General features: G+C 40.0%; 2 protein-coding genes across 2 annotated transcripts; both read right to left on the reverse strand.

Annotated features, from left to right (window-relative positions):
* Nucleotides 1-442: 442 nt before the first annotated feature.
* On the reverse strand, nt 443-1195 carry LOC104446328 (ankyrin repeat-containing protein BDA1-like). Its single transcript, XM_039318036.1, has one exon. The coding sequence runs from the start codon at nt 1193-1195 to the stop codon at nt 443-445; it is 753 nt and encodes a 250-aa protein (XP_039173970.1).
* A 9267-nt stretch (nt 1196-10462) lies between these two features.
* Nucleotides 10463-12143, reverse strand: LOC120296278 (ankyrin repeat-containing protein BDA1-like). The gene is made up of 2 exons (XM_039318038.1): nt 11637-12143; nt 10463-11350 (listed from the first exon to the last, which is right to left on the reverse strand). Exons 1-2 carry the CDS (start codon nt 12141-12143, stop codon nt 10463-10465), a joined length of 1395 nt encoding a protein of 464 aa, XP_039173972.1.
* Nucleotides 12144-23270: the final 11127 nt, after the last annotated feature.

A 23270-nucleotide genomic window follows, 5' to 3' on the forward strand; every position in this document is an offset into this window, starting at 1 on the left:
ATTTGTGACTGGTTCCCCATCTGATTGATGACTGTTAGCTCCCTCAATATCATTTTCATCCGCCGAGAATGATATTGAATCGGGTGAGTTTGATCTTCCTTTTTCCGTGCGTGGCTCTAGCTCGGGCAAGAATTTCTGTGATCTCTCTATCTCCTGCTCCTCTTTGCTAGAGAGTTGAGACATCAAGAGGCGTCAAGCCACTCTCGTTCGAGCTCCACAGCCTCGTACTTAAGCATGAAGTCAATCACCTGCAACTCTTTCCCATCTTTTATCCTCATTGAGATTCAGACAGTAAGATACTACAGAAATTCTTGTTGCATGCAATCAAATAAATTCCTCTGCTTAGAAGATCTTTGTATGTTGTAGGGACACCAAATTAACACCATCCCTAAAATAATGCACAAATAAAAGTGCAATAAGATAAGGGAACGGCGTGACTTGCCTAGAAATTTTTGATGATAGCGTCGAGATGCAAGACGGTGTTGCCTCTGTGGTCCTTCCAATTGATCACCTGCTCCTTCTCGTTCTGCTTCAGATGCTCCACCAACGCAACGACTCCGTCAAAGCGGTTGTTCTTCACGGCAAGGTGAAGCACCGTCTCCTCTCCGGCGATTCTCTCCATGACAGATTCAGGTGAAGCGAAGAGCAGTAGCTTCATGACATGGAGCTCCCCGTTTACGACGGCATAATGCAAAGGTATCCTTCTCTCTCTTCCCTTCACGAAGAATAGGCATTGATCCACACTCAGGAGCTCCCTTGCAATCTCGACATCACCTTGAGCTGCCGCGATGTGCAACAAACTAAAACCATCAACGTTCACTTTTTCTGTGAACCTTGGCATCAACTTTAGGAGTTCTCGGACGAAATCAAAATGGCCGGCCCCACAAGCGACGTGCAACGGGATGTTACCGGCTCCTTTGATGGCCATCTCCTCGAGGATGAGCCCATTGCTTTTGATCAAGTCATTCAGTTCATCGATGTTGCCTTTTTGAGCTGCTTCTAACAATCGTCGCTCCATTTTAGGTGTGAATATGTGGATATACGCCCTACTAAACATATAATGTGCACAATGCAGTTTGCACCTCTTGGCAGGCATCATTGCTGTTTTATGGGGGAAATTTCCTGATAAGGGTAAGGCCTCTTCTGGGGACACGTTGAAAAGACTTGGACATACAGGTGCATACTGCATATCCATCGGTTGACTAAATATTGAGAAAAGACCAGAAAGACCCGGGGGGGGGGGGCGGGGAGGAGGAGGGAGAGAGAGAGAACCTGCATCGACTTCGTGCGTCATTTGTTTTGGCCAATCTTTGAAAAATGTCTATCATTTCAATTTCTGACAGTATTAACGAAGTTGTGCGGAAAAATCTGTCTTCTAATTCAAATCATTGATGGGTGAACGTTTTAAAAAACAGTTATCAAATTCAAGGGGAAAAGTGCCAAAAAAGTCCTAAACCTTTTTGCCTTTGTGCCAATTTAGTCCTAAACTTTTTTTGGTGCCGATTCAGTCCTAAACCTTTTAAAGTTGTACCAATTCAGTCCTTTTCGGTCAATTTTAGCCGGATTTTGCTGACTGGACGCCGACCGGCGACGTGGCATGATCGCGGCCGACGTGGACAACTTTTAATAATTTTTTTTAAATACTTTTAATATTTTAATATTTTTTTAATTTATTTATTTTTCCTCCAGCCGGTCGCCGAGGTTCGGCGAATAGCCGAGCGACCGCCGGTGAGGGCGAGGCCGACCTTGCCGGATCGGGCGAGGTCGAGCCTCGCCGGCCATGGGCGAGGGCCGGCGAGGGCGAGCCTCGCCCATGGCCACCTCGCCGGATCGGGCCATGGGCGAGGCTCGCCCTCGCCGGATCTCGGCGAGGTCGAGCCTTGCCGGCCCTCGCCGGCCATGGGCGGGGCCGGCGAGGGCGAGCCTCGCCCATGGCCCGATCGGCGAGGTCGGGCGAGGGCCGGCAAGGCTTGACCTCGCCGGATTCGGCAAGGCAAGCCTCGCCCATCGCCCATGGCCGGATCTAGCGAGGCGGCCATGGGTGAGGCTCGCCCTCGCCGGATCGGCGAGATCGAGCCTTGCGGCAAGGCTCGACCTCGCCGAGATCCGGTGAGGTTGACCTCGCCCTCGGGCGATTGCCTGGCCGGTCGCCGAGACCACCCGACGATCGTTGGAGGAAAAAGACAAAATAAAAATAAAAAAAAAATAAAAAATATTTAAAAAAATTAAAATATTATTAAAAGTTGTCCACGTCGGTGCTGATCAAGCCATGTCAGCCGGCCGGCGTCCAGTCAGCAAAATCCGATCAAAATTGCCCGAAAGGACTGAATTGGCACCGAAAAAAGGTTTAGGACTAAATTGGCACAAAGGTAAAAGGTTTAGGACTTTTTTGGCACTTTTCCCCAAATTCAAGTGATCAATTAAAAAAATTATGCTACATGGAAGTGATTATAAGAAAAGTCATGACATTTAAGTAAGTATTGTACATAAATTCTGGTACTCATATCACTGAAAAAAGTTATGGCATTCAACTGTGTACGAAAGTTGTGACATTTATGTCATTTTCTATTAAAGAAGTTATGTCATAGAATTTGACTTATAATTCAAATTTATGATGAGTGAATGAAATTTTTGTGGATAATTTGTGCAACGAACTCAATTTACCTTTGCTCGAAATCTATTGCGGTTGCGTTTTCTCTTCCTTTATATAGGGAGTCTTGCCCGATCAAATGCATGCCCGTTGGTTTCTTTAGTGAAATGGTTTGGATGAAGAGCACGCCGCCCAGCGCTGCGATCGTCAGGCAGAAAGAAAACTAATAAATAGGTAACTCTTTTCAAATAAAATTAAAAGAGCAAAGAGAAGCAGCTGGAACCAGTAGGCCTCCCGCCGTCACTAATCTTATGGAATTTTTATATCGAACTATAGTTATTTCACGCTGCCTGCCATCTCATCGTTTAGGTTACTGGGCCTGTTACTATAATTTCCGTCCTGATATGTTAATAATTAGAAAGTCTCTCATGAGATATATTGAAGTTAGGCATAACAAACCGTTCAAAAATTTGTTCACCGTATGTTGGACTTGTGAATTAGGGAAACACAACCCACCTCTTTATTTGTAGGTCAAACAACTTTATAACTCCTCTCATGAGCTAGGTTCACCTACTACCATAACGTGAGACTCATCTTATTTTATTTTGTAGGGACAGAGCTGATCTACTCATATTGACTGGTCTTGTTTATATATATATAATTTTGTTTAGCTATATTTATAGCATACATTGGTGTTTATAATTGACTAACTTCATATTTTGTATAGGCAATGTCTTTTTTCTTCAATTTTCTTCTTTGAGTGGAAATAAAGTCAAAGTCAATGTTATGGTCTTTGAAAACTTTGACTATTACCTCATGGTCATGATTCTAGAATGTCGTCACTTGCCATGACATAATTATAATATGACTTTTTCTAATGATTACCCTCTATGACGATCACTAATTTCACAGTTCTTATCTAATATTCATTTTGAGCTATAACTATTCTATTTTGTTCACGACCTAAATTCCATTAAGATACTAGCAATTGGAAAATCCATTCATATGAGGTATGTTGCAATTAGGTATAAAGAATTGTTTAGAGATTCGTTTGTGACTTGAATCGAACTTGTGACCTAGGGAAAGACAACTAACCTCTTTATTAGTAGGCCAAACGCCTCGGTGATAGGTCATGTAAGATAACTTTACATCTCCTTGCGCATAGAAATTGGATATAGAAGAGATACCAAAAAGTTGACTTCTAGAAAACAAACAAAGTGAAATATATATATAAAACACAAGAAGAGAACGCCATTGGCTTTTTATAACAATGTCAAACTTTGAATTCTTAACTATTAGCTAGGTAGAATTATTTTCCCCTAATTTTTTTTTCTTCTCGTCTCACATAGGACTCTTAATATATCTTTCCGTCCTTCTGTTTCATTGACCCTATAAAGTTCCTCATCATCTCACATTCTAATAATAGATAATTCAATAGAAGAAATTTCTCGTTTCCTTATTAGTAGGATGACGGACATATATTATAGGGAGTTTAGTAGTTCAGTTTCAGCGAAAAGCCTATGAAAGTGCCCTTCTCTATTGTTGATGAAGTTTATGACAAAGTGCCATTATTTTGACACAAAAAAAAAATTAATAGCTAGATTCGCATGCTATCATGACGCGAGACTCATTTTATTTTATATTATATGGATGGAGTATCTATCTGCTCTGAAATCTAAAAAGCTTGTGGAGTTATTAAGTGATCTTGAAGATTATCGCGAAGATGACCATACCTTGCTGCAAACTTTAATAGATCAAGAAAAGCTAGTGAATCGACTTTCAGGTTCCTGTCGACGTCTTTCTCTTATGCTCCAGGGTATTTGTTGAGATAAACACTAACATATTGAGGCAAAAGAGCGAGCAAGAGCTACAATTGCACAGCTTCGTCCATGTACTTAGGTAGAACTTTAGTTTCATGTAGTCCAATATACTAGGCAGTACCTTTGTTTGATGTAATCCCATGTTCTAGGCTGTACCTTTGTTTTTGTGGTCAACACCTTGTACTTAACCAATGCTCTTTAAGTTCTATTCGTTTTGCGAAAAATATAACAATTCTGAAAAACGGTTTTTAAAAAGTAATTTTTCAGGAAAATGATAATATTTTCCAACATTCGGTTGAAACTTGAAAATGAGTTAGACAATATTTTCTGCTGTTGAAGATGGATAATCTCATTTGGTTTTGTTCACTCCTTTTGATAATGTTTTTAAATAAATCAAAATTTTAATTATTTTTCTTTTTTTTTCCTTTTTTTTTTTTGGCTAATCACTTGCCACGGCGACGGCCTATGACTGGCCTCTAGCAAGCCGAGCCTCACCAACCTTAGGTGAGGCTTCATCTCACTAGATCTGGTGAGTTGGAGTCTAGCTCAAAGCTGGCAAACTCGAGTCTTACCAGATCGGCAATTGCATCTCCGTGGGACAAGACGAGGAACGAGACGAAGTGCGAGGCAGCAGCAGAGGAGAAGCTGCTCTGGAGATGAGGGACCAGATGAAGAACTTCATAGGATATTGTTAATCTCGTTGACATTTGCAACTGATTGATGCATAATTAACCAAATTGTACAATCCGCGATAAACATGCGGTTCCAAATCGTCCAACCGACGCTATTAGATTCTGAGTTAAGGGGGGCAATCATTGCGCCTTATTGATCTTTTCTCTATTGTGTCTAAGCCAAAGGATGAGACGCACCTTTTGATTATGACGTCACCATCTTTTCTGTATTAGAGCATCGATAGTGCACCCCGTCTTTTCAACTTATGTCGATGCGGTCTATATAAACTGCACTAACGCTAACCTTTTCCTTTGGAGTCACGAAGTTACAAAGTCATTCCTAACTCTTTTTTAAATTGGTGACCCTTGCCTAGTCATGACTTCTTCTCCTTCAGAGTCTACTGTCAATCCTCCGTTCAGTGATGGGTTCGTCTCAAACCGGAAGAGGCTGCTCGATCTCCTTTCCCTCAAATATTCTCCCATAATATCTAATCCTGACGTCGAAGGGGAGATTCAAGCGGTCATAGGGGATGTTAAGCCGCATAGTCTTCCTCCGACTCATTTGTTTGAGACAGACTTTGACGAGTTCTCCGCTCGTGTTTGACCATGGCATACAGGATTTTCTAGCCAATTAGGCCAAAATCGACTATTTCCGCTCCTTTGAAGCGGATCATGGGATAGGAAAGAGTAGGCCTACCATGCTGAGGAGGTACTCGAGGGGTCGTAAGAAGGTCCTTGAGTTGGCTGAGGAGATTCATGCCCGTCTGCTCCACGCGAGGGAGAGGTTGACTAAGAAGCTGGTTTCTGTCGACGCTAGGCAAATAGGGGGAGAAACATCATTGAGATGGAGATGGAGATGGAGGAAGAAAGACTCTCCAAAAGGCTAAATAATTTGGATCGTGGCATTCGGATCTCTGAGTCTCTAGTGACACATGTCAATCAGCTCGCGGAAGACGAGACACCCCTGTTTGACGAGCCCTGGGATGATTGTGACCATCTGTTTCCATTGATGCAAGTGCGTTCTTCGATCGCTCACCAGGCTATGGAGGAAAACAACCGCATGGAGGATCACCTCGCCGCATTATGTTTTGCCACCGTTCCACTATAGCCTTTATATACTAATCCTCTATTAAGTGACCAAGTTGGAAAAATTTGTCAAAAGCCGTAATCTTTTATACGGAGTGCGATGAGAACCTAAACATCTCAAAAAGGTTCAATGAACGCTAGGTTGAATTACTTTGATATGCTTGTCCTAAGTAAGATATGATTATCTTAGATCGCCCTTCCAACGAATATAAGTGGCTCAATTTGTTTATGAGCAAAGCGTTGAACATAAATTTTTATTACGAAGAGAGGGACCAAGCCTGGCAAGGGATGCGACAATTAATGTGCTACTTGTCCGAAATCGTTACTGTTGATTCTTTTGTAAGCCGTATGTTTGTAATTTTCTTTCCCTTTGCCTTCGTATCATTCTAGCTTATTGTACAAATAATTGATGACACGAAACGCCACAAATTGCCAGATCATTTAATAAAAATTTCTTAGTACGGCTAGCGTTCACCTTGGTCAACGATAAATTTTCCCATCTCATTTTTCCTTTCTCTTTCTTTCTCCTTCTTAGTTCCTTGCAAACTCCATTAATAGAGGAGATCGAGCTCAAATCAGATTTGCACAACCTCGGAGTGGAATCGCATGACCTCCAATTTGAGTTGCATGACCCCAAATTTGAGGTTGTCGGCTCAATCGCGGGTGGCAACCTCCATTAATGGAGGTGGACCATAGGGCACAGAGTGGAAGAAACGATCTGAACCTTCTCAGCAACGGTGGTTCTATAGAAAGCTTGGGCTTGTTTTGTCATTGCTCCGAGCGGATTTGGTCTATAAAGCTTCGAGGATAGCTGAGTGAAGGTGGTGGCCGATGAATAGGGGCATGAGCTTGATGATCAATCTGGGTCCACATGAAATTGGAACAAGAAATAAGGTCTCTGCCGAACTCGCAGGAGATTTTTTTAACAACTGCCAACCATCATGGAGGGTTGCTGGAGGTCGTGGCGCGGCATCGGAGGTCTTGATGGTGATGGATGAGGCCCGATGAAGCTGTGGCTGAGAGAGGCCATGTGAAGAAGATGATGAACATCGATGAGTAGGGGCATGAGCTTGATGATCAATCTTGGTCCACATGAAATATGACCTAGATGAACAATCCTTTCCCACAATGATCCATTTGCTTTGATACCACGGAAGAAACTTTCTTACCCAAAAGCCTAAATCAATACATGGTGGGAAATCACATGTATATGAAGAGAGTATAAAACTCATAAATTAGTATTGTGAAATACTTTAGTATCCTCTCTCATGTGCAAGCTGGATTAAGAATGGCACGTGAAAAGTTGAATTAAGAATGACACGTGAAGCCATTCATGTGAAATAGATTTAAAGCATGACTTGGCTCTAATACAACATTAAGAAAATGCGGAGGAAAGAAATCTGTTATTTCTGCATGTTCCATAATGAAGACTATATTAGTCTATTTATAGGCATGACTAACCAAGTTAACAAGATATCACAATATTTATCTACAATCAATTAAGGATATGAGTAATCAAATGCAATATATACACAATCTTAAGAAATATGGAGAATTATGTGAAATTTGCATAATCAAGAGAGATATACAGAATCTACTAGATGCATCTCTGAGAGAGTCAAGTGGTCCATGTGATACACAAGGTCATCCGTGCTGCCGTTCTTGCTCAAAGTCTGAAGTTCAGTGCTGCCCCATCAAATATTTGATCTTTCCCTTTCATGATTAAGAGCGCGCACTTATGCATCCGCGTTATGATTATAGAGACCGTAGGAACTTGTTGGAGAGATGTGGAATAGATGTGGTAAGTGAAGCTAAACTCACTTTAGTTGTCGATGAGTAGAGGGAAAATGTAACTTAACGCTATGGCTTTTGACTTTTCTATTCACCAAAGGCACGTTTAGATCTGTTATCATCGTGGCTCATTGTCCTAGGAAAAATTATCTGAAAAGTCCTAAACTTATTGCACGGTAACCAATTTAGTCAAAAAAATTTTAATTGTACCGATTTAATTTTAAACCTTTTAACAATTTGTCAATTTAGTCATAAAGTTTTTAATTGTGTCAATATAGTCTTATACCATTTGACAATTTGTCAATTTAACCCTAAACTTTTTGGCGATTTGTCATTGCAGTCTTTCCGACCAATTATCCAAATAATAGATTTAGGAATAAAATGGAAATTATTCAAAATACTTAAGACTAAATTGGCATAATTAAAAATGTTTAGGACTGAACTGACTGTCGTACCATAAGTTTATGATTTTTTGGACAAATATCCAAAGTCTTGTGCCATGTGAAACTAAGAAATCAGCTGGTGAGATTAATTAGGAGCTGAGATAGAAGCAAAGCAGAGAGTTAAGACTTACAAATTTGAGCATGAGCAGCTCCACCTCCATTAATGGAGGTTGCAAGGAACGTCGGATGAGGAAAAGAAAATAAGGAAATAAAAAAAAAAAATCAAGTTCTTTCATTATTAAGGAAATATTGAATTGAATTGAAATTTCACATTGCCAATGACATATGAAGGGAGAGAGACATGCACACATGAAATTGATACGAGGACCTTTAGCGGCAATATTGGATGAAAACTCTAAGAGGGTAAGATCCCATTTAAAGTTTGTGCTTTTTAAAGGAATGCTTTTTGAAGGAACTGGACCATTATTTTGTAACATACGCTCGCGTTTCTCGTTGGCTGACCTCATATGTTATAAAGGCAATGTTTTTTCTCTTTAACTCTTTTCCGTGGAAATAAAGTCAATGCCCTGGCCAATTGCCTCTGTGACCTCTTCAGATGATCACCCTTTGTGGCTTATTTAACGTTCGCATTGATCAATAATTATTCTATCCCGTCAGTGACCTAAACCCCACCAAGATGCTAACGATTAAAAAGTCTTTCCGCACAACATATGCTACAATCACGCATCACAAGCTAATAAAATTTTTATGCATAGTCGAACCCATGATTTAGGGAAAAACAACTAACTTATTTATCGCTAGGCCAAATGCCTCAATGGTAGATTGTATTAGATAACTTAAAAACCCCTCACGCATGGAAATCGGATGAAGAAGATACAACAAAGTATTGAAAATAGGAAAAAGAAAAAAAGTGAAATTTCATATGGAGCACGAGAAGAAAACGACATTAGGCTTTTTGCGATAATTTCTAACTCCGAATTCTTAAATATTAGCTAGGCAGAATTATTGTCTATTATAATATTTTTCTTCTATCGCATCAAATAGGTGTTGCCTTGGGACACCATATATCTTTTCGTCCTATGGTTTCATTGATCTTGACCTTATAAAGTTGCCAATCCTAATTTTATCACATTCTAGTAATAGATAATTCAATAGAAGAAATTTCTCTCTCTCTCTCTCTCTCTCTCTCTCTCTCTCTCTCTCTCTCTCTCTCTCTCTCTCTCTCTCTCTCTCTCTCTCTCTAAAATCAGTAGGACGATTATAGGGACTTTAGTAATTCATTTTTAGTGAGGAAAAAAATCATGACAAAAAAAAATTCATATGCTATTGTAACGTGAGATAATTTTTAATTTTATATTATAGAGACAGAGTATTTATTTCTTTTGATGTCCAAAAAGCTCGTGGAATGATTGACTGCTTTTGTTTATAAGTTTATTAGTCTCCTTATTCTAATGCTCCATTTCACTGAGAAAACACCGACTTTCAATTGGATCCTAATTCTATCTTGAGTTATATATATATCGGCTTTCACTTTTCTCAAAATCCAGCCCCCGTTATTCTCTGTCCAATGTTGCCGTTAAAGTTCATTGTGCCAATTCCATATGCACTTCTCTCCCTCAAACCGTCATCGATGACGTGAAATTTTAGCTCAATTTGATATTTTTAAAAGAAAAACCTTTGTTCTTTCTTTTTGCTTTTGTTCTTTTTCTTCTTCTTCCTTCTTTGCCTCCTCCGTTGTGTTCTTTTTTTCTATTTCCTTGCTCTAGCATAGAAATTCATTCTCAACCTCACAAAGATGTTTAACTTCATGGCCGATCCATCTGAAGAAGCAAAGACCAAATCAGTACTTAGGACAGAACTCGCGTGACCACGTCTCAAAATCATGACTGCTGTCCATGAATTTACAAAACTAGGTATAAGCCCCCAACATGCTTTATTAGGGAGTACAATACAGCGGATCACTTGCAAACATCACACAATCAACTGCAGAGAATCTAAGGACATCAGTTTGATGCCCGACCTCAACGAACAAACTACAATACCATACTGCTAAAGGCTTGCATGTCTCAGCTCAACCTCAAGGAAAGAGAGATACCATCATCATTTACAACCCTTACTTTTGCCCTTCTTCTCTAAGTCCTTATTCTCTGAGTCCTTGTCCTCTAGCCGGTACATATCACCTAGAACGTGCAATCCAACAAGCCGTTCCAAGAAATAATCTATAGTGCGTGCCAGCCACTGCTGCATTAGCAGTAGAATAAATGATATCATTAGCGGCGTCATGCGAAGAGCTTTCTGGGCTGGACTCTTTTTACCCATTGTCTTGAGCAATAGGGATAACGTGAAGCAAAAATAAGTTAGAACCATGGCGACCAGGGATAGCCTAAGCGGCAGCTTAAGCGGTAGCCTGGCGTGGTTGGGGATAAATTTGGTGAGGCAAATGATCATCTGGACCGACACCACAAATCCTAGTGTGTTGCCGCCCAGGAAGAGAGTGTACACCAAGCCCGCACCATAGTATTCAGTCCTAGATTTCCTGGAAGGACCTGGTTTGTCGTTGTCGACTTCTATTATCTTTGGCGGCTGAAGCACAGATTGGTAGGTTGCGCTCGCAATGAGCGCGGCGACGACTAACTGGGCATTGCGGATGTCACCAAACGACTCCTTTTCTGCTTTTGAATTCTTCGATTGCGAATGTGGTAATGACTGAGGAGCATCTTTAACTGGTTCCTCCTCAGCTGCTTGATGACTGTTACTACCATCGACATCGTTGTTGTCCACCGAGATTGGACTTGATGCGGGCGAGTTTGATCTTCCTCTCCCATGTTTGGCTCCCGCACTAATGAGGATTTCTCTGATCTCTCTATCTCCTGCTTCCCTTCGCAAGGGAGTTGAGATATCGAGAGGAGTCAACCCACTGTCGTTCATAGCGTTCACCTCCATGACCTCGGACTCCATAGCATGCTTATAAAGCAGGAAGTTCACCACCTGCAATTCTTTCCCATTTTCCATACATTAAGATTTTACGTGAAGACTTCAGGCATAGACGAGACATCCTTTATTCCAGTGATGATCAAAACAGACCCGATTCAATAAATTCCTTGGCCTAGAAGATCTTTGCATATGGTGGGACACCAAATCAACACCCTCGCTGAAGTAATGCATAAAGAAAAGTGGATTAAAATAAGGGAACCGCAAGTCTTGCCTCGAAATTTTTGCCAGCGGCAGCGAGGTGCAAGGCGGTGTTGCCTTTGTGGTCCTTCCAATTGATCACCTGCTCCTTCTTGTGCTGCTTTAGATGGTCCACCAACACAACCACCGCCTCAAATCGGTTGTTCTTCACGGCAAGGTGAAACACAGTCTCCTCTCGAGCGGTCGTCTCTTCAACGGACTCAGGTGAAGCGGCGAGCAGTACCTTCATGACATCGACCTTCCCGTTCGCAGCGGCATAATGCAAAGGGACCCTTCTCTCCCGTCCCTTCACAGAGCAGAGCTGCGGACCCACTATCAAGAGCTCCCTCGCAATCTCGACATCACCTCGAGCCGCTACGATGTGCAGCGGACTGAAACCATCTGCGTTCACCTTTTCCACGAGCTTCGGTATATGCTTCAGGAGCTCTCGGACGAAATCCAAATGGCCAGCCACACAAGCAACATGCAGCGGCGTGTGACCGGCTCCTTCGAGATCCATCTCCTCGAGGATGAGCTCATTGCTGCTAATCAAGTCGTCCAGCTCATGAATATTGCCCTTTCGAGCTGCTTCCAACATCCTTTGCTCCATTTGATCAGAACTAATAATGGCCTCTCTCTCTTTTTGGGACACTTTTGGACTTGGACATCTGTTAAATTATATCAACCCAATTTATAGAGTTTTCCGAGCGTCGAGAAGCTCACTGGTGAATAATGAAATAAGACTAGCAACAGCAAGGTTCCATTCACATTTCCACTCGTGAAAACGCAGCTTTTCAGTAAAATAATGACAATATCAGAGCACAGATCCAGCCAGTAGGACCACCGAGTAAAGCAACACCAGCATTGAAATCGTGCGGCAGGCGGAAAGTCAGCATTTTTGGTCATAAAGTGGCTTTTTAAATACATCAGAAATTAAGAAGCGAGAAAATCTCTAAAACCTTCCTCAAGAGGAGGGCATTTATCTCAAAGCACGTCCATAATTTGGTGATTTCGTCTCAATTGAAACCCCCCAACCAGCGACGCAGATGTTCGCCCGGACGCCGATTGCTTGTGTGTCACGTGCCATTGTCCACGCCAAGGACGGGGGCATTTTTTTGTCCGAAAGAAATTGCTATGGGCCTCCCTCTCCACTTGCTCTTCCGTCCACACCACTCTCCGTTGCCATTCAGTAGAAGAAATTTCTCATTTCTTCATTAGTAGAACGAGGAAATATTGTCCTAGAGTTGTGGAACGAAACGGCAATTTTATCTTATATTTCTTTCTTCGGGGTAAGGTGCTTTGTTTTATCTTAGGAGGGCAGAGCGCCTACCGTCTCCCGGCCGCAGCGGTAAAGTCAATGCCCTGGTCTTCGTAGGCTAAAACTATTACGTCATAGTCATGACCCTAGGATGACATCACTTGCCACCACGACATTATCACGTGAATCGATCCTCCTGTCCTGAAGCATCAGATTGGGTCATTGATACTAATTATTGAACTACTGTGGGACCCCCAAGTCATTATTTCTTTGCTTTACGTATACTTAGGGCAGCAATGGGGCGTATTCGAATTTGTGTCGTGTCGTTGTCTATTTTTTTTTTCTTCGAATGTCGTTGTCTATGTTGTTTGATTTAGAATGCGTGTCGTTTTCATATATGGGTCTTGTGTCGTTTTGAGAATTGCTTTTTAGCTGGCGCTAACCAAAATTGGAATATTATCACATCTCCCTAGGTCTTGTGCTCTTTATATTATTACTATTATTATCTTTTTATGGTTGTCGTTTTAATTGCTTTTCCCCTAGACTTTTCCATAGAGGTTGTTTGGGTTTGACTCACCAAGAGAACATTATCTGTAGACCCTGTGCAGCAAGCTCATTTGGGCCACTGATGATATGTAGTCCATCGTAACCACTCACACAATCATTAATTTTTAAGATATGAATCTACATTAGTTGTAGTAGAAATGTGCACAGGTCACGCTTTTGTTTAAATTGAAGTCTGGCTGCTCACCTTGGGCAATACAATAGCCTAGTTTGTGACAAATTTAGTCTTCACGCCTCTCACCTAGAGGCTGACCAAGGTCACCTAATGACTCTCGCCGACCTAGAGTTGAAAGGGAAAAAGAAAAGAAAATTATCAAAAATTTAGAAAAATTATTCACGTTAGCACCAGTCTAGCCACGTAAAATGCTCAACTTTTACATTATCGATTTCTTAGCAAAATTGCCTGAAAAGACTAGATTGGCAAATAGTGAAAATGCTTAGGACTAAATTGGCCATATTAAAATATTTAGAACTAAATTGGTCCTTGTAGAGCAGATTTATGATTTTTTTATAGCAATTTTTACCTTTTTCTTCTTTAGGACAAACTCAATGGCAGCTAGCAAAGCTTTTGCAGCACACTTCACCCCGAACTCCAAACTCTCTACTGCACTGGGCGTCTGGAGTTCCAAATGATGAAGGGACAATATTCTTCAAGAGTTATTTTGTCGTGTTAGACACTTCGACACGTATTTGACACTCTCTAACACTTAATCAATAGGTGTTGGGAAATATGTCCCCTACTCAACTCTCCCGACACTCTTCAACATGCGAATTCGAAATTTCGATATATGATTCCAACACACACGAAATCAATTTTAAAAATTTTGAATAAATGAAAGGTCAAAATATAAATATGTAAAAGAATAATAAAAATAACAATGGGGGAAAGAAGAAAAGCCCAATCTTCTATTCTTTTCTAACTCTCACTTCTCATGGCACACAATTCACCCCCAAAATTGTTTTTTTCTCTTCTCTTTTAACACGCCATGACATGTGAGTCCAAAATGTGAATTGCTTTTTTTCCCAGATTATTGGAACAGAGTTAAATTTATCAAATTGAAATAATGAATAATATTAATAAATGATGGATTAATTTTTTTTTTTTTGTGTAAATTCATTCCAGGTTCTTTTATTATTAATTATTTATTTGTGAATTTGAATCAAATTAATTTGATTAAAATAATAATAAAAATGATAATTTATCATGTATATATAAAAATATACATTTTATATACAATATGTCCTAATGTATCAAAATTCTTTACTTTTTGAGAAACGACGTGTCGGCGTATTATATCATGTCATGTCGTGTGTCGATGTCAGTGATACTTCAGTTTCAAAAATGTTGTTAAAGACCTTGCATTTGAATTCTTGGATTGTTTGTGTTGATTTTAGAGCAACCACAGAGGACAATGAAGAGAAAGAGCCGAGTAGGCCTAATTTTTACAAAGGATGATTTAACTAGCTCTTATCTTTGCAATCTGTTGAATCTGCTTGTTGATTATATACAAGTTTTGACACCAATGAACACCATGGAATATGTATAGTTGACAACTATGCTTTCAAAAATTTGTTATATGTGACGATCATAGATTATCTCTTGCTTAATAAAATTGCCTTAAGTTTGATTCCATTAAATTTTATCGTAAAAATTGCTGAGTTAGATAACACACAACAATTAACAAGTGTATTAGTTTACAGTTTTATACTTTGTTTGTCACAAGTGTTTTGGTCTGGGATTTTTTGGCGATATTAATTTAATTATTGATAAATTTGTCATAAATGTACTAGTTAATGATTTGATAGCTAAATTTATTATAAGTACATCAGTTTTGGGTTTTTATTATCAAAAAATTAATTTTGGGAAAAATTTGTCATAGATGTATTAGTTTAAGGTTTTTTTTGTGGTATCAGTCCTTTTTTTAAAGCACCTCTAAGATCAAGGTTTGATTCAAAAAAAGCCCTATAATTGGTGATTTTATCTCAATTGAAGCCGCCATCCAATCTCACCGGCAACACAGATGTTCGCCGGATGACGACCGCTTGAATGTTGTGTGCCATCATTCGTGCCGTGAACCAGTGCGTTTTTGTCCAAATAGAAAATGCCTCTGAGCCTCCCGCTCCACTTCTTGCATAGCAGAAAATTCGATAGAAGAATTTCTCATTCTTTCTAATTAGTTGAATGAGGAAATCTACATTAAAGGAACTTTAGTACCTCGTTTTATAATGAGGGGTAAATTCTACTGTCCTGGAGTTTTGGACTGAAGGGCAACCTACGAAAGTACCTATCCATATCGTTTTGTTTTGTCATTTGAGGCAAGAGTATCTATGTCTTCCGTCGGTGGAAGTGAAGTCAATGCCATGGTCTTCGTAGACTAATACTATTACGTTATAGTCATGACCCTAGGATGACGTCATTATCATGTGACTTTATTTATAGTGTCCCACTTTGTCGGAAGCATCAGACATTATTGAACTACTGCAGGACTCCCATATCATAATTTCTTTGCTTTACACATATTTAGGGCATCAACGGGAGCATATTTGTATTTATGCAATTCGATTCAAAGTGCGTGCCATTTTCATATAAGGTCTTGTGTCGTTTTCAGTATTGCTTTTATGTTGGCACTAGTCAAATTGAAATATTATCACATCTTAATGTCATGCCCCGAACCCAAGTGCACGAACATCTCACGATAGTCGATTAAATTGCAACATCCCAGTACTCATCGCCGACCCTTTTTTTTTTTTTTTATCTTTTGACTAAACACAAGCAGAACGTATATAACAACTCCCGGTCAATCAACCAAGAGGGATATTATAACCGTCACAACAACATTTCCAACAACATTACTTCTATTTATAAACTTATTAACCCTAGGAAATTTCATACTTACAAACCACTACCAAAAAAAAAAAAAAAAAAAAAAGCAGTAAGGGTCAAGATTAACTTAAACTTCACTAACGCCAGGCCAATCCTTCACCTCCAAAGGGATCTCGAACGCACGTGACGGTTCTCCAACCTACAGGCCTAAAAATATTTAAAGAACAATGGGGTGAGATATAAATCTTAGTGAGTCAACAGCCAAAACCTCGATGAGGACGTGAATTCGTCTTAGAGGCAGCCTAAACACGCACAATATATAAACTTACCTCGCCTTGGCACACCCCTACATATTAGTACATCACATCAATGCAACAAGCACAATCAATAACCAGAACACAAAACTCTTATGCACCGAACATTCACACAAGTCTCGATTATATGGTAAAATCCGTTTTCGTCCGTCTCATATCTTGCCTCATAGTTTTACCCAATAATCAAGTGCAATGCATCATAATCATTCACACTTATTCCATTATTACGACTCCTCGGGTTACGGCCAACTCACAAGTTGGCAATCTTCTGACATGACCAGGTATCATCCTGCCCCATCGGGCATGGTATCGTCTAGAACTCCCGCCTAGACGGCATTCCATTAAAAGAGCATCGGTTCGGCCTCAACCATGATAAAAATTGGACATTATCCCCAAACTCTCGTTGGGTGACGGGTTCAATTAAATAATCATTTAAGCACATCATCAACCAAGCCAATTTTTATTTGCTAGTAATTAGCCTAGTATAAAAGAATTTGCATTCAAATATCCAACTTTGACAAATTTTAATACTTAAAATTCCAATAAAATATTCGTACGTGGTCATGTATTTAAAATCAACCTGTTAAACTTTAAACACATTCATTTTAAAACCTCATTGTTTTATTTGGCATGTAAAATTCCGTGTCCAAACCTGACACCTCGAGATTTTCTATTTTCTTGCCCATAAAACCTTCTTTGAATGTAGTAAAAAGCATATACAATAAACAACCAATAACACGGCATAACAAGCTCAAATAATTGGAATTATGCATAGGTCCATCCAATAAAACAAGCATAAAATTCTATTTAATGGCTAATCCATGATTAATTTACACTAATTATGATTAATTAAGCTAATCATGATTAATTATGCTAATTGTGATTAATTAGCTAATTGAAATTAATTAGGCTAAACAAATTGATTAATTAACCTAACTGTAATTAATTAAAAACAACTAATCGCCGTTAATTAAGCAAATTACGGTTGATAAAATAAATCTCGATTAGTTAATTTAACCACGATTAATTAATCTAATCTTAATTACTTAAACTAATTGCACTTAACTCTAATCTAAACCATACATAATCTCAATTAAGGCTAAATTAAAATTAACTAATACTAACCTCCATTATTCTTAACTAATCTACCCCATAAACATAATTAACATCCTAGTTCATGATTAGGAAGTTAACTCATGGGCTTTTCAGTGATGGCGGGCTTGCGGCGATGGCGGCATGACGGCGTCGAGAACACAACGCTTGTGGCTCGAACGGAGTCTCAACGGTGGCGGCGGCTTAAGCTCATTGCTTGAGCTTGGGTGTTCGGTGGTGGTGAACCAATGGTGAGGGACGGCGTGACGGCATGGCGAATGGCGTGAAGGATGTAGGCGGTGGCTTGCAGCGATGAGCAGGTGGCGGCAAGGACAGTGGTTCAGAGGGTGCTGGTGGTGGTTTGGCAGCTCAAGAAACAGTGCAAAGGACGGTGGATTAGTGGTGGTGCAAATGGTGGTGAACAGGCGGCACAAAATGGGTGACTTAGAGAGAAGTAAAAAAGAAGAAGGGGAAGAAATGAAGAAAAGTTAGAGAGAGAAATGGGCTGGTGGAGGCCTCGGCTATGGGGGAAGATGGACGTGCCAGAGGGGGGGCGGAGAGAGAGAGAGAAAAGAAAGGAAAAGGGAGGGGGAGGGGGAGGGGAGGGGAGGGAGGAGAGGAGAGAGAGGATTTAGCTAAAAATCCATCATTTCTTACACCAACTACTCCCTAAAATCCTCCTAGCCAAGTTTTTTGTCACCTCTTATTTTATTTTTTTGTTTCATTTTTCTTTAAAACCAAAATTTTGGCCAACAATTCACAACTTTGCCACTGGGTCCATTTTTCCTTTCGAACTTTCAATTTTCCGACTAATAATTCATTTTTCGAAAATTTCGAACTCGCCGATAATTCAACGAAAAATGAGGCATTGTCCAATAAATTAGTCTTGCAACCCTCCAAGCTTTAATATCCCAAATTGAATTAAATTTCATGGTTAAAATTCAATTAAACACGACTTTAGTACAATATAAACTATCGAGTGACTTTTACGGGCTCTCACTCGATTAACCCGTGATCAATAATTTTGAATCTATGTTTGTGCATCTATGAATCATGGACAACCCTTAGTTGTCATATAATCACAAGAGTTCAATTACATACCCTGAAAATGAGATCAATAGAAAAATCAATTTATCGTTGTTCAACGCGAATATCATAATCACTTGCGAAGTGACTACGTACTTCCATTGAATCAATTCATATCTATTCATTAATTGATTTATAATAGTGTAGTATTGACCTTTGTTGATCCTTATGGTCGAGCGGTCAATTCTTGATCGAATTCTCTAATCTTTCGTATTTTAACCCTTTACAACCTTACCCAATAAAATAGTTAACTCGTAAGTGATTAGTTTAGAGTAAAATAACAATAAGTGCATTGATGAAATAACCATTTCATATATTTCGAAAGAAAGCAAAATTTTGGGATATCACACTTAAAGTCTTGTGCCTCTTTTGGTTATTATTGTCTTTTAGTTGTCGTTTTAATTGTTTTTCCCTGGACTTTCCAGGCCCGTTCATATTTATCACTGGTTCACCAAGCGGGTCAACTTTTGATCCCTATTTTTCCTTAGGATTAGATTTCTATCTTTTTTTCTCATTGAGATTGCGGGCAAGTATCATATTTTGTGTAATGCTATACACATCTGATTTCATATATATATATATATATATATATATATATCGAAGAGGCAGCGTACCCATCCATTGAAGCCTCTAGCAATGCTAATCCTCATTTTTAGTTACTAAACGACACAAACTACAATGAAAACCAAACACATCTCGGAAAGGTTTAGTAGAGTTCATAGTCGAGCAAATCTCTATTATCTATTCACCTGGAATCCGTGGTGGCTATAGACAATGAGAACTTCACCAGTGAAATGGCATAGCTTGCCCTTGAGTTGAATTGTTTTGTAGTTTGTACAAGGATGTTCCAATAGTTTGATCCCTTGATTGTCTTTTGAGCCATTGAAAGAACATTATCTATAGACCTCGTGCATCAAGCCTGACTAGGCTGCTGATCATATGGAGTCCATGGTAGCAGTCACAAAATCAATGATTTAGATGATATTAGTCTACACTATCAGTAATAGGAATATGCACAAGCCACATTGTCGCTAAGATGGAAGTCTGGGCCAAACATATCAAGCTTGCTCACTCTAGGCCTGATACACTAGCCCAGATCAAAACAAATTAAAGCTTCACGCCTCTTGCCTAATGGTTGGCAACCTTCGCCGGACCAGAGTCAAAAAGAAAAAAGAATGAAAAATAATAATTTTTTTTTTAAATTAGAAAAATTGCCCACATCAGCATCGATCTTATCATGTAAGATGCCTAGCATTCACGTCATCGATTTCCGATCAAAATTGATTGGAATGGCTAGATTGACAAATTGTCAAAAAGTTTATAAATAAATTGACTTAATTAAAAGGTTTAAGACTAGATTGGCTGACACACAATAGGTTTTGGACTTTTACGATAATTTTCCCATTTGTCTTGATGACAAACTTGGTGGCAGCTAGCAAAGCTTCCACAACGTACTTCACCTCAACCTCTCTACCGAACCAGGCATACAGGGTTTCAGATGTGTTGCTAAAGACCTCGTATTTGAATTCTCGAATTACTTGTGTTGATTTCAGAGCAACCACAAATAGGACAACAAAGAGAAAGAGCTGAATAGGCCTAATCTTTGCATAGGATGATTTTACAAGCTCTTCTCTAAGCAATCTCTTCAGTCTATGCGTTGACTATATATAAGTTTTGACACCGATGGAAACCATGAAATATTTTCAATTTTGACATAGTTGATGACTATGCTTTCAAAAATTTATTACAAGTCACAATGGTTGATTATCTTTCGCTCAATTGAATTGCCTTAAGTTCAGTTTCGATTCAAATGTAATCATTTTATTTGTCTCCTTTTTTTGCGTTTGGTTAGGATTTGTCTCCATGGAAATATTGTCCCTCACCTCTTGACAATGAGTCATATAAGATATTTATATATAGGTGATCTGCCTATACCTATCAGTTTAAACTTTTAGTATGAGGGGTGGTAAGATTCGAGCACTCTGCATACCCAGTCCAATTTTAAATTCCTCTTGCCGGCAATTTTTGTTAGGCGATTTGTAAACCGACTTAATACAAATGATTATTAGGAGAAACCACTCAAAGAACAATGGTTTGTTGAGTTAAGGATTTACAAACCTCAAGCAGAAGCATCAGATAAACATGGGATGTTGTCAAGAGGTTATTGCATTCGAGGCCTTAAGATGGGGTGAGAAAAGTAATTTTCGATCCTATGATTTACATGATGTATATATGTAGTATATGGATGGCTTTATGTCTAGTCTACTGATGATGACATACCAAATAAAATGTATTCTAAAGGATTGAGAAACTCTAAATTTATAGCTAAACTTATATCTTAATTTTTCATCTCGAGAACTCGGCTAACACCTTCTCTGTCGTTGTCATCGTCCCCATCCCATTACATGAGCCTAGGGACCCTTGAGTCGTTGCTTGACCGAGTTCCTCCGTCGTCGTCTCTCTCTCTCTCTCTCTCTCTCTCTCTCTCTCTCTCTCTCTCTCTCTCTGAAGGAGGTTACTATAGCCGATTTAGGATTATCGATGTCATGACCTGACGGGAGTTATTGTTGCATCGTCCCAAGCACGTCGCCAACCCGTTTCTTTTATTTATCTTATTATTAGGAGCATGCAGAAGCATGTACAATAACCATCAAACAACACAACAATCAAGCAGTCAAGAAAACACAACATGAAACACACTACTTCTATTCAATATCAGTATATTTACAAGCTCTTTTTCTATGGGCACTTTCTTATTTACATTAATCTTCAACCAGTTGCAGGTCGGGGGATTCTTATTTTCTTTAACACGGCTGCAGCTCCAAATCGATACACTAAGACAAAAAGGAAGTGAGATGTTCACACCTACAAGTTTGAAAAGACAACAAAGTGAGTCGAAGACTTAGTAAATAAAGCCACTAAACCTAAGTTAGGAGGATATCTTGTCATCGAATCTAGCATGTGGACAACACTCGCACCATAGCATTGATGGTAGATCAATAGCAATTCTATTGTTGTACCTTGACTATATGCATGTGATCATTTCCAACTTACCGTCCAAGCATGATTTACCTTTGGCTTGTCAATAAACGATTCAACAATGGCTTTGACATTTTCACATTTCGCAGGAACTGTTCACGGAAATCCTCTCTACTAGTTTCCAGAGTCCTTGTTCATCCGTCTATTGTAATGCTGATTCCTGGAGTTCTACTCATCGAAATGGGCTGATTTTTGGAGGGAAGGTCCTTCTCTACCTCCTCTACAATCCCTCCAAAGGATTTTGCTGGAGAGTTCAAGATCCACTTGACTCCACCGTCTGTGCGCTCCTTGCGTCTGGAGTGCTGTTTGCGACAGGAGCTGGCTTCTTCCTGTGGAACGACTTCTTGGCTGGAAGTTGAGTTCGTTTAAGCTTGGAGAGTTGGCCCCCTTCCATGTCATCCTAGGTGACTTGATTCCTCAGCTCTCGTCTCCCTCTTTTGCTAGTGTGAACTGTCTTCTGCTGCAATTTGTCTGGTTCGATTTTGGGAGGTCGATTTGGGAGTTCTTTGTGGTGTGTGGAGTCTGGGTGCTTATCCTACTGTCCCTAGCTGTGTTTGCAGAAGCTTAGCCTAGGTTAGATCCCTGTCAATGGCTTTTCATTTGTTGTGACTGTTCTGCAGACCACGTGTTTGTGGAAATGCCTTCGACTTCTGTGGAGGCTGGAAACAACAACTCTGAAGCCAGAATGGCAGCTAGAACCTCAAAGGTACCTTAAACACCCTCACATGGTGCTGGATCACCCACGAAACAACCAAGGATTATTGGTTCATCTTCATCAACCCTAGGTGGAACTAAAAACAAGCAGCAAATGCCGCAACTGCCGCTTGGTCGATCCGACCAGTCAAGAGAAAGGTCTAGAGGAAGGAGCCGCTTGCGGTCATCTTCGAGACGTCCTTAAGCTCCTCAACAGCATCTAGCTGGACAGCAAGTCGCCCTGGCCCGCTCATGGGCAAATGTTGCCTAGCTTGTGGCAAGAGGCCCGGATCTGTCTTACACACCCCTCACTTTTGTTAATGGCAAAGCGGTGATCAATTTGGCAGATGAAGTTCTTGATGCAGTGGACCCGAAATGGCACCATTGCTTAGTAGGCTATTTCATTGAGAGGAGGAAACTTATGTTCGATATGGTGGAGCAATCTGTGAAGCATATTTGGGGTGCCAAGCTTGTAGAGATTATTGCTAATGACCAAGGATTCCTCTTCCTTCACATTTCGGACCCGGTGTTTCGGCGAAGAATCCTTGAGGAGGGACTAACCACAGTGGCTAGGGTGCCATTTATTCTCCGTCAATGGGAGCCACTTATGGATCTCAAGAGAGAGAACCAAACCATGGTTCCAATTTGGATATGTTTGATGAATCTACCATTCGATTGTTAGACGGTTCTGGCCACGGGTGCAATCGCAAGCATGGTGGGCAAACTATTGTACATGGATCAAAGAACTGACCAAGTGAAGATGGCCTCATATGCTAGAGTATGTGTGGAGATCAAAACGAATAAGCCGAGATGTAGAATCGCTAAAGTAGTGTTGAAGGGGGTTACATGCTCCATTGCCATTGAAGA

The sequence above is a fragment of the Eucalyptus grandis genome, chromosome 1, assembly GCF_016545825.1.
Source record: "Eucalyptus grandis isolate ANBG69807.140 chromosome 1, ASM1654582v1, whole genome shotgun sequence".
NCBI classification, from domain to species: Eukaryota; Viridiplantae; Streptophyta; class Magnoliopsida; order Myrtales; family Myrtaceae; genus Eucalyptus; species Eucalyptus grandis.